Raw genomic sequence first — 13,711 nt, 5'->3', positions numbered from 1 at the left:
CCACTATCCATCTAGTTTCCCAGTCCAGAAACCCAAGTCATCCCCAACTACTTCCTCTCACCCCCAAACACGTTATCAGTCACCAATTCTGACAGATTCTCGAACTCTTAAATCCATTCGCTCCTTGTCTTCAAGTATGTCTGCTTAAGTTGTTACAATAAACTCTTAACTAACCTCCCATTCTCTATGTAAACCATTTTGCACACAACTGCAAGAACACAAATTGTATATATGGTTCAATTTTGAGTATGTGAAATTCTCATAGTAATTGTCTAACATGGTAGATTTTATTCATAATATTCTTTGTATTTTCCAAATGTTCCACCATAATCATGCCTTTTTTAATATATAGAAGTAAAAAGAAGACTATTTTATAATGTGAAAGCAAAGATAAATGATCTCATACCATGTATCAGTGGCATATCTAGAAGATAACATTCCTGTGTACACTGAGGCCTTGGAAACACCTCGGGTCCCGGGGAGTTGGTATAAAGGCAGATCTTCCTGATCCCTTCTTTGAGCCACAGCAGGAAGTTCAAGGAGCAAGCTAGGACCCTGGACATCCTTCGGAATCACCATGCCTAAAGACGAAGCCCAGATGACAGTGAACACAAGATGCTCTCATGCACCCTTCATCCCACCAACAAACAGCTACGGGCACCCACTGCGGGCAGGCCCCTTCCAGGCAGGAGCCTGATTCATATTTAACCAACAAGTAAAATATTTAATATGTCCGAGGGTGACAAGTACTATGGTGAAAAATGAAGCAAGGAAGGGGGATAGGCACTGCTCAGTAGAAGAGAGTTACAATTTTAAGTATGGCCTCACTGAAAAGATGACATTTTGGCAACACGAATATTTATTGAAAGAATCCCCTTTATTGAAAGAATTAGATGGTATTCTAATCTTACTACAGATTTTCCTTTATCAACCTAAACTGTTGTAATTACAGCACTCCAACATTTCACTGATTTAAAAAAATAATTCTACAGATTAACAAATAACCAAATAAAAACACTTACCTCTTTTTTTTTTTTTTTTTCCCCCAAAGCCCCAGGAGATAGTTGTATGTCATAGGTGCACATCCTTCTAGCTGCTGTATGTGGGACGCGGCCTCAGCATGGCTGGAGAAGTGGTGCGTCGGTGTGCGCCCAGCATCCGAACCCGGGCCGCCAGCAGCGGAGCGCACGCACTTAACCGCTAAGCCACCGGGCCGGCCCAAAACACTTACCTCTTTAAAGGAGCTTTGTTTATAAATTTTAGAATTCTCTGACATTTGTTATCTCATTTAATTCTGACATCAAGCTATGAATCGGAGAGAAAAGATACTAGCAACTGTATTTTATAGATGAGGAAATGCAGGCTAAGGAGTTTTGTCAATTAGAATGTGCAAATTTACCTGACATGCCACGTGTGTCCTTTCCCCATGCACTGAAAAAAGAACCACCAGGGCAGAGCCGTGCACAGGGTCCTGCGGCACACGCTCAGGGATGGCACCCGCTCGGGCAGACCGCAGCCCGTTGACCCCTCTGAGACACGCCCCAGTATCCATTACATCCAATCCATTTAAATCCCCAGCCAATCTTCCCTCATCATGTTATACAAATATGATGAATTGTGCATCAAATGCCTGCCTTAAATCCACGCATTTATAGTATATTTTGGGGATGTGGCTTATCAGAAAATTAGAAATGATCTCTGACTAAGAGATACAGATCCTCTTCTAAAACTTTTCCTATAAGCATCACCTAACTCTCCATTTCTTCACATTGAAGAGACTTCCTAGTAAACTCACCACTACTTCTGCCCTTATCTTGTCTAAGGACTTTGGAATCAGAACCTAATCAGCTGGCAACGCAGCAGAGCGTCTGGAGTGAAAATCACGGTGATGCTCAGGTGGCCTCACAGTCAGTCTCACCAGCCTTCCTGTCCCCAGAGGCCCCTCCCTGCCACCCGCCGGGCCCTCGTTCCTGCAAAGCCATCGAATCCGTGTCCCTGCCCCCTGCTCGAGCTTTGCCGGTCTGCCTCCTCCCACTGAGGAGGGGGGAGGCTGGGATCGAGATCTGGCAGGAATGGCCTGAAACCAGCAAGAACAGGGAACTGGCTGTCCCTGCAGAGCTGCTTCCCTCCGGCGTTGCTGGCAGCAGAAGCTGGCACGTGATAGCGCTGGGTCACAGGCTGCTGTGGTTAGTTTACAACGTGCCACCACCTGCTCCCACAAGGCTGCCCGGAGCCTCGGCCGCTCCTCCTCCTGGACCCCCCGAGGTGCTCAGGCGCCATTTCCCGTCTCTCCAGAGCCTGACACCTCTCGAGCTGCTTGCCAAGGGCACCACCGCACCCAGGAGCCCAGGTGACAAACCTGGGCCTCAAAGGCCGTGCGGTGTGGGGTATCAGCCATAAAAGGGGCACAAGGCTAGAAAAGCAGGGATGTTAGAAAAACGTTCCTGGATAAACGGAAGTCAACGCTCACAGGAGAGGAATGGGGGAACTTTCGAAAGGGTTATTCTTGGTGAAGGGCAAGAACAGAAGAGTAAATGAGATAAAGGCAAGAAGCACAGGAGCAGAGAGGAGAGTGGGTTCCTACACATTCAGCAACTGAAAAAAAAGACAGTAGGGAATTGATGCGCTGTTGGATGACCACCGTGAGCACCCTGTCACTTTCCCACTCAAACAACACTTCATGGGCACCTACTACGGCAACATCAGCAGGTACGAGCCTTGCCTTCCAGAAGCTCAGTTTATGGTCAATGACAGGCGTGCAAATGAGCGTGTGTGCCTGAGTGGGTGCAATGACAGCAATGCACTGGGGTCAGGAGGCACATTCTGGCAGGGGCAGGCAAAGACTGGGGACAGAACCACTTTCTGTCTGGAATCTTCTGAACTCTTGTAACACAAGATGTATCACTGATCTGGAATTTATCTTGTATGCTGTGGTCATGAATGCTTTTCTAGTGAGGACAAATCTGAGGGATACAAGTGTAGCTTAATTCCCAAAGCTATAACTTCTAAAAATAAATTCCCAGGGCCTTGAAAAATATCAGATTAAGGTAGACACGGTAGAATGGTGGCCCCCTAAAAGATATATTCACGCCACAGAACCTATGAATGTGACTCTATTTGGAAAAAAGGTCTTTGCCGAGGTAACTAAATCAAGTGTCTTGAGATGAGACCATCCTGGAATCCCCAAGCGGGCCCTACATCAGTGACAGGTGTCCTTATAAGAGACAGAGGAGAAGACACGGACAGGGAGAAGAGGAGTCCCCGGGAAGACGGAGGCAGAGACTGGAGTGATGCAGCCACAAGCCACGGAACGCTGTAGCCACCAGGAGCTGGGAAAGGCCAAGAACAGCTTCTCCCTGGAGCCTTCAGGGAGCACAGCACGTTAACTCAGGGCTCCGGGCCTCCAGGGCAGCAAGAGAATTAGTTTGTTATTTTCAGCCACCAAGTTCGCAGCAATTTGCTACAGCAGCCACAGGAAACTCACTCAGGCAGCAGAAGGCAGAGGGAACAGCTGGAGTCACTCAGACGACACAGTGAGCAGGGCTCAGAGGGCACCGGATCATCCCATGAGAAGATCCCCTTTTCCACCTTCTCCCCAGCTCCACTGCCCATCCCCACACCCCACACGTCTTGTCTGCTCCAGAGAGTGGTCCGCATGGAGGGGCAGTGTTGCCCCCAGGGCACACGTGGCCATGTCTGGAGACGTTCTGACTTGGACCATGACTGGGAGTGGGGTTATGGCATCTAGGGTTGGGGGCAGGGCAGCTGCTAACTGTTCTACCCTGCACAGGCCAGCCCTCCACAGCAAAGAATGATCTGGTCCAAAACAGAGCTGACATTGCTATAAAGCATCCACGGTAATCAAACGGGTATGGGCCATTAACTCACTTATTCATTCATTTTTGCCGAAAATCTTCTCCAAGTATTCAGTAGTCAGAGGACTATAGAAACGCAGTGGATTAAAAAACCGTATACTGGGTGAGTTTTGGTGAAAAAAAAATCCCATTTTTCTCCTAGTCACAATCAGTTACACAGCATGAAAAATTGGATAGACTCACCTAATCTTAGATATTCAAAATTAACTACCCTAAATAAAAATTTTAAAAAACTTAACTATCCATGCTGTTTCCACCTGCAGAATTGACAATTGTTATCATCTCTTAGGTGCCTTCCATCTTTAACCATTAAGGATTCCATTCTTTAGATTTTACTTAACAGAATGCTGAATTCATATAAAACTTACATAACTTTCCATAGCTCTCTCTCCCCGTATAACATATTACCATATACTACGAGACATGCCCACAGAGAAAGACTTTTCCTCTAGGTACAGTCATAACAGATGAAGGACAGCATAAATCCCAGACAGCGGCTCCATTAATCCCAGGCTATGAAAGAATTAACAGCCTCACCCAGGGATCTGAATGTTATAATGACATTCGATATTTCAGTGTTGGATGAAGGAAAATTATTTTTTAACATCAACTTTTCAAAAATATATAAGAATCAATATTGGGGGGAGGCAGAGAGAAGCACTATACTTTTAGAATTCTTTAATGGAAACTGAGTTATTAATGTATCAAAATTGAGCATAATGTATGGCTATAAAAATGCTTCATAAATGTTTAAAATATGCCTATCTTTATTAATATTTAACAATCCCATTCAATGAGCTAACAGTAACACTTAATAGCATCAGACATTTTAATATATATTAGTAGAGACTTATTTCAGACTCAGCGTAAGTCCATACTGCTAATAAAATCAAAACGAGGCAGAGCAAATGCAGCTCTCTCAGAAATCAGAATCTGAAAGTTCTAGGTTGAAATATGAGCCACGTTATTCTTCCAGATATTTTTAAGCAGATTAATTAATTAGCAGATTTAAATTCAAAACAACATAATGAACGAAAATGTGACAGTAAAACTCATCATAAACAAAAATAAAACTGAAAGATCGCAAAATAATGTAACATATTTATGAGAAACAAAAACCACAAACCTAAATCCAGACTGCTTTTTGTTAATGAATTAAGATTTTCCAGACCATCAAATCTGCCTTGTTGACTGCTCCCTTCAGTTGAGGGCATGGAGGGTGGGGAATCGATGCCAAAATTTTCTTTCATCTTGAGAGGAAGAAAAACAGGAATGCATTAGTACTTTATGATAAAATGGGGAACACGATAATGTTGCTCAAACCAGATAATAAAAATAGTGGAAACTGCCCTGCCACGGGCCTCCTCAGTCACAGTTTATACTGTGGGGGTAGTAACTTAATATCTGCTGGAATACAGGCTGGTAAAACCTGTTTTTTCCAAATACTGGATTTTTTAAAGCAAAAAACCTGTTTTATAAACATTAATGGGCGGATTTAAATAAACATTCACCAAAGTAGAGGAATAAAAGATCTACCGAGCCAAGCAAGGTCAACGGTTGGTACCCACTGCCTCCTGGATCATGCTGGATCACAGCTCAAATAGCTTCACTGCTGTGTGGATTTTCACAGATTTACCTTGCTGCGCCTTCCCTAGAGCTCTGATCTGCAGTGAACAGCCAGTTACCCAAAGTAAAACCTGCAGATAAGCAGTCAGTAACTTACTGCACTTCCCTTGTCTTCTGTTTATACACGTCTTTTATGGTTTTCCAAAGTTAAATCTTCTAGAATGTACCATTTTCACAGAAGTATTTTATTATGATATTTAAAAAAATTTTATAAGCATAAAATTAAATGATGGCATGATGGCCACCACAGGGATGTACTTTAATTCATTTAGCACAACATATTCATTTAGAATAACTGTGTTATTCTCCATTGTTGGAAATTCAGGTTGCTCAAAACAAAAATGTGAATTATATCTTTTACAACGGTCCATGTTTTTTCACTAAGTTATACTGGTCAAACTTTAATGGTAAGAGAAGGACCTCTCATAACCTGATGTACCAAATACTGCTAGATTTTTCCAAACAGATTACAAATATAGCCAAGTATATAACTATATCAGATACCTAATAGAGGCCCATCCTGATCCTGTGGGTGTAATTGTTACAGGGGATCAGAACATTCTACCCAGAAACATGTCACTTTGACACAAGGATTATTTTGAGCCAAAGACAACTGAGAAAGAGCAGACTCAAGGAAGCTCTCTATCCTCCCGATTCTCAATCACAGAGACGACTCTAGACGCTCCTTGGCTCAGAGATGGCCCTAAGAGGAATGTACAACAAACCTTACTCAAACAACCCTTATACTCCACCAACTTCCCCCAGATGTTTCCTTTCCACAGTTTCTTGACCCAGAAGCCTAAACCCCTTTTCCTTCGTCTCGTCACTTCTCTACAAATTTATTCTTTGTTGAGATGCTCTATAAGCCTGAGTTCTAACCACCCCTCAGAGTCACTCATCACTGAGTTTCCCCTGTATGCGCACTGCAGGTGTTAATAGATTGTTTTCCTTTTGTTAATCTGTCTTTTGTCAGTTTAATTTCCAGGGCTTGGCCAGAGCACCTAGGAGGATGGAGGAAAAGATTCCTTCCTCCCCTACACTGTCATCACTGTGGGGTGTGGGAAGGGAGGAAGAGTTGATGCCCAAAGCAAGAACATATAATTCTTTAAAGGAAATAAAATACTGTGTAGGCAAGACACATTAGGGTTGAAGAAATCGTAATCAGTGCCAGTTTAGGGAACCTACAGAGTTCACCTCACAGAAACAGAAAGCTGGGAAATTCAACACCGAGTTCCTAAGGAAGATGCATGTCCTTCACTGTGAGCACTGGACGCTGTTATAAACAAGCTTTCTAAAGAACATTTTAACAAACAATAGAGTAAGTGGTTACAACTTATAAGAGGAATTTTTTAAGAATCTAATATTATGCAAATGAGTACCTAAGATAGGATGACATTTTGACTGACAGTATGGATTTAAAACTTACTGTCTCTCAAACAACCTAGATGGAAATGAAGACAGTACGTGGGAAACTGTGTTAAATGCTCAAAAAGTGACTCTAGTGATAATGTAGATACTGACATTATAAACACGCATTGAAAGAATTTGAATAAAATGATATCATTAAATGTGAGAAGAGGCAAAAAATGAATATTTGACAGGTTTTAAGATATGAATGTTCAACTAAGTTTATAAAGTAAATATTGTGAATATACATTTGACTATTTCATCTATATCCTAGAAGTTTCTACATTAAAATGGGCCTATATTTCAGGTTGCCTTATATTTGGGTAAATAGAAAATTTTCTTTTTATAGAAGAAAACAGTCACAACAAGGGAGCATTTATGAACATTCACTAATCTGTGAATAGAATTTGCTCCATATAACTAAATATTCTGTTTGTGGTCAAGCACTTCCAGATACAGGAGTGGGACTGGCTAAGACAGAAAGCACCAATGCCCATGGCAGCACACAGGCGCTTCTGTGTCACCTCTTCCCACACACAGGCATTATTCACACAATCCCCAAACATCGGTTCTCCGGTAGACTTCCCAGAGTCCTCCATCATGGGAACCCTCTGGGGTTCCACCGATACAGCTAGTACAGAGCCCAGCAGAGCAGAGGGACCTGCACGCATCTGCAGAAGCGAAAAGGGAGCAAAGGTCTAAGGGAAGCAAAGGAAACCCAGCCCCAGCCGCCCTGAGGGAGAGAGGAGGAGGGCGGACGTGGCACACCACTGCACGAGTTGACCCCCAGCGAGGGGAGCCCACGCCGTGCCTGCACAAACTGCCGTATACCCCCAGAAAGTACGCTTCTTTTCATTTGCCTGGAAGTTAATTTGGGGCAGGAACTAAACAAACAAAAATAAAACATTAGAAACATCCCTAATGAAAGATTCCGATTGGTGGCCAGTTAATTCTAACTTTATAAAAAATAAACTTTATTATTGCTGATTTAACAGCAAGGGCAAACCTATTAAAATATAATGCTTTCCTGCCAAGTTGTCAATAGGCAATATCACTAATGCAAGGATAATTTTCTAGAGTTCACTGACTTTCTATTTAGTATCACATATAATTCAGAGAACAGTCTGGATAAGCAAGACATAAACAACAAAATACCTTCAATCAATTTTACCCTGATTTTCCCTGACAAATAGACTACGTGAGAAATACACAGCTGTGTCTCCCTGAGGGAATAAAAAAATCACCAACGCCTAAAGACCTCTTTCCTGAAATGGTTCGTGAGGAGGAAAACATCGCTAACATCTCAAGGCAGCTGCAGCCCACCGACCCCGCCAGGAGCCACGTAACACAGAGAAGACGAGCTCTCATGACAGCAGTTCCCGTGTGCTGGGTCTTGGGAAAATGATTAACTATGAAAAGATCCATTACATTTGGTTTGTTTTTTGATGGATGACTTAGGGACAAGGGACAGCGAGGGGAGGAGACAGGAGGACGTGGAGGATGTGTCCCTGTCCCTTACCAGGTCTTCGGTGCCACAGCCACACTGCTGCGCCTCCTGGGAGTACATGCTCATCGCAGACCTTGCTTCTCGAGGCTCAGGAGGCTCACCATCAAGTAACCACTGCGCACCGAAGTGAAGCTCCTCCACCGCCGGAACCGGAGCGGCCTCCTGGACGTGCGGCGAGGAATACGACTCCACGGACTGACGGCCAGCCTGATACAGCTCGTACTGGTCATCTACAAGCATTTCCCTCTCCTCACCCATTTCCTGCAGTCCAGGAGTCAGAAATTCCTGCATTTCCCAGGCCTCCTTGCTGTTGTCGATCTCTTTCTGTTGGGACTGGAAAGACTTTCCCAAATCTAGAAATGGTTCGTCCACAAGTTCTTCTTTAAAATAGGGCTCATCTCTAAATCCCTGTAAATAAAAGTTGCAAAAAATTTTCAGCTACACCTGTTTTAAAGCTGCACTCTGCACGTTAACTGGAAAATGAACCGCTGGCATAACTATCCTCCATGCCAGTGCATGGTTCACAGGAACAGCTCTCCACTGCAAACAGGAGAAATGCAAGCTCACCACCACACAGCCCTCAGCCCAGGAAGGGGAGAAACAATAAAGTAAGAGGCAGAAATCTGCCCTGGGCAAGGTGAGTGGCTGTTCTAGAAGGTTCATTATACATTAACCACCTGAAAATTCTCAGTCAGAAACAAGGATTTTGTTAAACTGCTACACTGAATACTTAACTCATGCATCTTATAGAAAAAGCAGTAAGTAAGTACATCAATACAGATACACTTCATACTATTACTTAACGCAAAGACTTAAAAGGCCAGGATTTTCAAGCTTACGTAACAAAAGAAATCATGGCTATTCAAATGTTCAAAAAACATTCTCTATAAACTAAAGACATGGGGGTTATGTCTCCACTACTTTGAGTACGACTCTTTTCTAATATATCATATAATACAAAGAGATTTTTTCATCTGCCTTGAAAATATATGACAAAAAGGTATGAACACAGGAGGCTTTTAAATTAATTTATATTTCACTAATCAGAAGAGCAAGTACATACAACTGAAGCTAAACAGTCATCCACGTGCAAACACTCCACTGAGTTCCCAGGTAAGGCCTGGGGAACGTGTGGACCTGCTGAGAGGCACCTCGGGGTGCTGCAGGGCACAGGGAGGCCCAATGCCTTCTAAGGGATCGACGACATCGCCTATTTTAAGTCCTACTCATGAAGTATCACCAGGTGCAAATTCCTGAAAGGCACCTACTCCTTCCATTGCTTCCTCACTTGCAGCTAAACGTCACTGTGGCGAAGCTTTTAAATTAATACAATACACGAAATACTGCACCTACTTAAAAAAAAAAAAAGAAAGAAAAGTTGCGTTGAGAGGATATATTTGAACACGTCACATGGTTATGAAATTTTAACAAAAAATGTCTACACTAAAAAAATATAATGGACATTACAGGACTACATATCAGCTTGAGACACTGTCAACAAATCATATACAGAATATCAGAAGACAGTTGTTATCAAGTAAAGCAAAACCCCACTCCAACTGCAAAGAGCAAAATAAGCACAATTCATTTTAAGAATAAAAAAGGAAAAGCTTCAAAATAGACTTTCTAAAATTAAAGCATAAAGTAGGGTTTGACTAAATAACTCTTATCTAGACGGCATTCAGTAAGAAGTTCTCTTGTGTAGCTCTGTTTTCTGAAGCATTTTAAATTCAGGTCTATTTTCAAAAAGATTGTCTACCCTCAAAATTTTAAGAATATTTTAGTGATGTAAAATAGGCTATGTTTGTTCTTTGAAAATGCCTCACATCTGGCCTATGCCATTTACGCAAGCAATGTGATACAAGAGGGAAAAGATTTCAGTTTAAAAAAAATAAAAAAGAGAGAGGGGGGATTATTTACTTTGTATCTATTTAGCCAAGACAGTGGGGACAAGCTTTTATCCTCTTTATGGAAACTTCAGCTCACAGCAAACATTCCAATGAGTAATAAATTTACTAAATACCTTGGGTGCTTCAAGTATTAAAGATGAATTTATATCATGAATTGTTCCTGAAATATCAGTCTCGTCTTCATGATTGTTTGACTGTAAAATATAATGACTTTCTTCCTCTTTATCATCTTCCTGAAAACAAAAGCAGTTATTTTTTATTTTTTTTTAGGATGACTGAGGAAATGTCGTCAACCACAAAGATATTTTTTATTGAGATATAATTAACATATAACATTATATTAGTTTTAGGTGTACAACATAATGATTTGATATATGTATACACTACAAAGTGATCACCATAATTAGTTAACATCTGCAACTTTCAAATATACAATACAGCAGTGTTAACTACGGTCGCCATGCTGTACATACATCCCAGGGCTTATTTATCTTAGAGCTGGAAGTTTGTACCTTTTGCCCACCCCCGACCCCCACCTATGGCAACCACAGGAGCACTTTTATAAAGAAAATACCTAGTTTCAAAATCTCTTCAGATTAATTTTCATCTTTTCATTAAATGCAAGCACACAAGAAAATTTATGCAAGTTGTTTTATTAGAACAAACTTTTCTCTCATAATTAAAAAGAAAGTCATATTCAGGTCAAAGCTTCTCAAACTGTTTCTTCTTTATAGGTATTCCCTAAAGAAAAAAATCACTTTCTCAGGAACAGACCTTGATATTAAGAAATGTATAAATACTTACAGGGTGATATTTAACATATTTAACAACGGTGCTGTGGAGTCACTCTCCACCGGAAAAGGGACAGCCACCCTGGTGCTTACCAGGTCAGTGCCGCCCCAGGGAGTGACACAGCCGCTCCTTACCGAGTCCTGGCTACATGTCACCATCTACAGGAAACACCCGTGTATGCTTCGTCTCAGCTTAATCTTTACCACAATCCTATAAGGTCAGGATTTTATATCGGATATTCACATAAAATAACAGCAAACACACACATCTCTCTCTCTCTCTCACAGGCTCAGCACTTTAGACACATCAACTCATTTAACACATTAATATACACTCTAAGAAGCAGGTGCTCTGATTAACCCCATTTTACAGATGAGTAAATGAGGCAGAGGAATTTGCCTGAAATTACATAACTAGCCAGTTACAGAACACTGGCTTCCGGGTTCTGCAGCCCGTGGTCTCAACCTCCAGGCCACGCACCCCGTCTCACAATGAGGAGGTGGGAGCCGGTGAGGTTATATAACTGGCCCAGGGACACGGCCTCGCACATCCAGAACTAAGCAAAAGCCCACAGCGGTCTGGCTCAAGAACTCCACTGCCACCTCTGTCTTGTCACTTCTGAAGATACAATGCAGTTTTTAAAGTCAGTTCACTCATTTTTTGGATCTGGTACATCTGAGGTGAGTTTGTAGAAAAGAGAAGGTAAGTCACATTTGTGGTTAATGTGAAAATATATAGATAATATGTATCTCTATATTATATAATATATATTTGTATCTCAAAATTATATAATATCTATAAATATATAGACAATACATATCTATATGATACAAGACTTAATAAAAAATGATTTTGTTCTCCTAACTGTGGTATATTCACAGTCTTTCTGCCCCAGCCTGACTGTGGACCTTCTTATTCACACTTGATCCCCTTATGCTGAGGACTGAGCCAATGCTCAGTAAACAACTGGCTCAGTAAACACGAGGTGATAAGTGGCCACCAGGTGGCCCATGAGAGAGAGACAGAGACCTCAGAGAAGATCCACGCATCACTCTCACAGCTCCCGAGCAGACAGATCTGCTACAAGAACCCAGAGGTTAAAGAAGGAATTATAATTTTTTAACGTCTTGAAAGTGACCTTTCTCTCAACCCTTTACTGGCTCCCACTCCCAAGGATCCCTGAGCCTTCTTGTCCCCTAGGGAAGCCCAGCAAAGGTCCACCTCACAATCGCTACCTTCCAAAACCCTCAGATGAGGCTCAAGGCCCGAGGTTTCTGCCGTCCACCTCTGTAGAAACAGCTCAGGACTCCACACCTGGCTGGCTCTAAGTTCCATTTTTTACACTGAGTCTTCCTTAACTGCTTCAAAGTCAAGTCTTGCTGTTTAAGTCCTATAGGCCATAAATAGCTTGGGATTTTCTCTGGCAGCCCAAATAATCAGGCAAATAATCATCAGGGAAAATCTAGACAAAGTTCCTGCCACAATCCCTAACACCAAGGAGAGGAGAGCCCCACAAAAAGATCAAGTTTCCCCTCCTTAATTTGTCCAGAAATCAAACTGGCATCTCATGGTATATATTGGCTATGGCAACACCAGCACACCAAATACACAATATAAAGTCAAAAACCTGACTTAGCTAGGTACTATAACCCATTCTGAAACGGTTAAAGTGTCTGACACGTATAATACACAGGCATCTTTATGTGCAATACATGAAGAATGAAAAGGGCATAGATGAAGGGCATGTTGAGGTTCCCCAGTGCAAAAATGCAACGTGTAATACATGAATCTATCTATGTCTATACCTACATACCTACAAATGAACATATCTATCTATATGAACACTTGTAGTATGTTAATAAATTCCATACAATAAAAGAATTTTAGAGTTAAGATCTTAGGAGTCCTCTAATCTTGTCCAGTCTTTCCAGAAATGAAAAAATAGGCTCAGAGAAGAAAAGTGGTATATCTATAATCAAATTACTAGTATACTGTTTCTCAAAGTGCAAAATTCTGCATCAGAATTACACAGGTGATTCACTGAAGAGGCAGGCTCTTGAACAGCACATCAGAATTACTAAACCAGAACCCCTGCGGGTAGGACCTGGGAAACTGCATTTTAACCATCTCCCAGTGATTCGATCACTTATCTCTGAGTTTGAAACCCCCTGGGCGAACTCGCAGCAAAGTTAGAAACGGGGCCCAGATATCCTAACTCCAGCCCAACACTCTACCACGGCCACGCTCCCTGTTTCAGACACACTGCACGCAAACGAAACCAGCGACAACAGACCACAGCAGGAATATACACCAGGCGGCCAAGAGCACAGGGTCAAAGCCACCCTGCTGAGTTTACACTCCAACTCTGCCCCTTATCCACCTCGGATAAGTTCTCAACTCCCTGTGTCTTGACTGACTCATCTGTAAGGGGGTAAGAAGAGGAATAAAGCTGCGTGAGGATTAAACTAGTCGATACACGTAAAGGGCTTAAAATAGTGACTGACGCAGAGTAAGCACTCAATAGTACTTTAATGCTGCTTGAAAATTATCGTCAAGTATTTTTCTGCACCAGGGAACCTCGAAAGCACCGTAAC

The 13,711-nt window shown here is 42.1% G+C and overlaps 1 protein-coding gene across 8 annotated transcripts in view; it reads right to left on the bottom strand.

Annotated features, from left to right (window-relative positions):
- The window catches only part of PATJ (PATJ crumbs cell polarity complex component), a 307,655-nt gene that overhangs the window by 205,974 nt on the left and 87,970 nt on the right, over nucleotides 1–13,711 (bottom strand). For all 8 annotated transcript variants that reach the window (XM_058538171.1, XM_058538173.1, XM_058538175.1 and 5 more), the window contains 4 exons: nucleotides 10,439–10,558; nucleotides 8,428–8,823; nucleotides 5,002–5,125; nucleotides 407–581 (listed from right to left, as the gene is read on the bottom strand). In XM_058538171.1, coding sequence (XP_058394154.1) covers nucleotides 407–581; nucleotides 5,002–5,125; nucleotides 8,428–8,823; nucleotides 10,439–10,558 — 815 coding nt within the window. The remainder of the gene's footprint in view (nucleotides 1–406; nucleotides 582–5,001; nucleotides 5,126–8,427; nucleotides 8,824–10,438; nucleotides 10,559–13,711) is intronic.

This window comes from Diceros bicornis, chromosome 4 (assembly GCF_020826845.1).
Source record: "Diceros bicornis minor isolate mBicDic1 chromosome 4, mDicBic1.mat.cur, whole genome shotgun sequence".
NCBI classification, from domain to species: Eukaryota; Metazoa; Chordata; class Mammalia; order Perissodactyla; family Rhinocerotidae; genus Diceros; species Diceros bicornis.
This window is presented reverse-complemented; position numbering and strand designations above follow the sequence as displayed.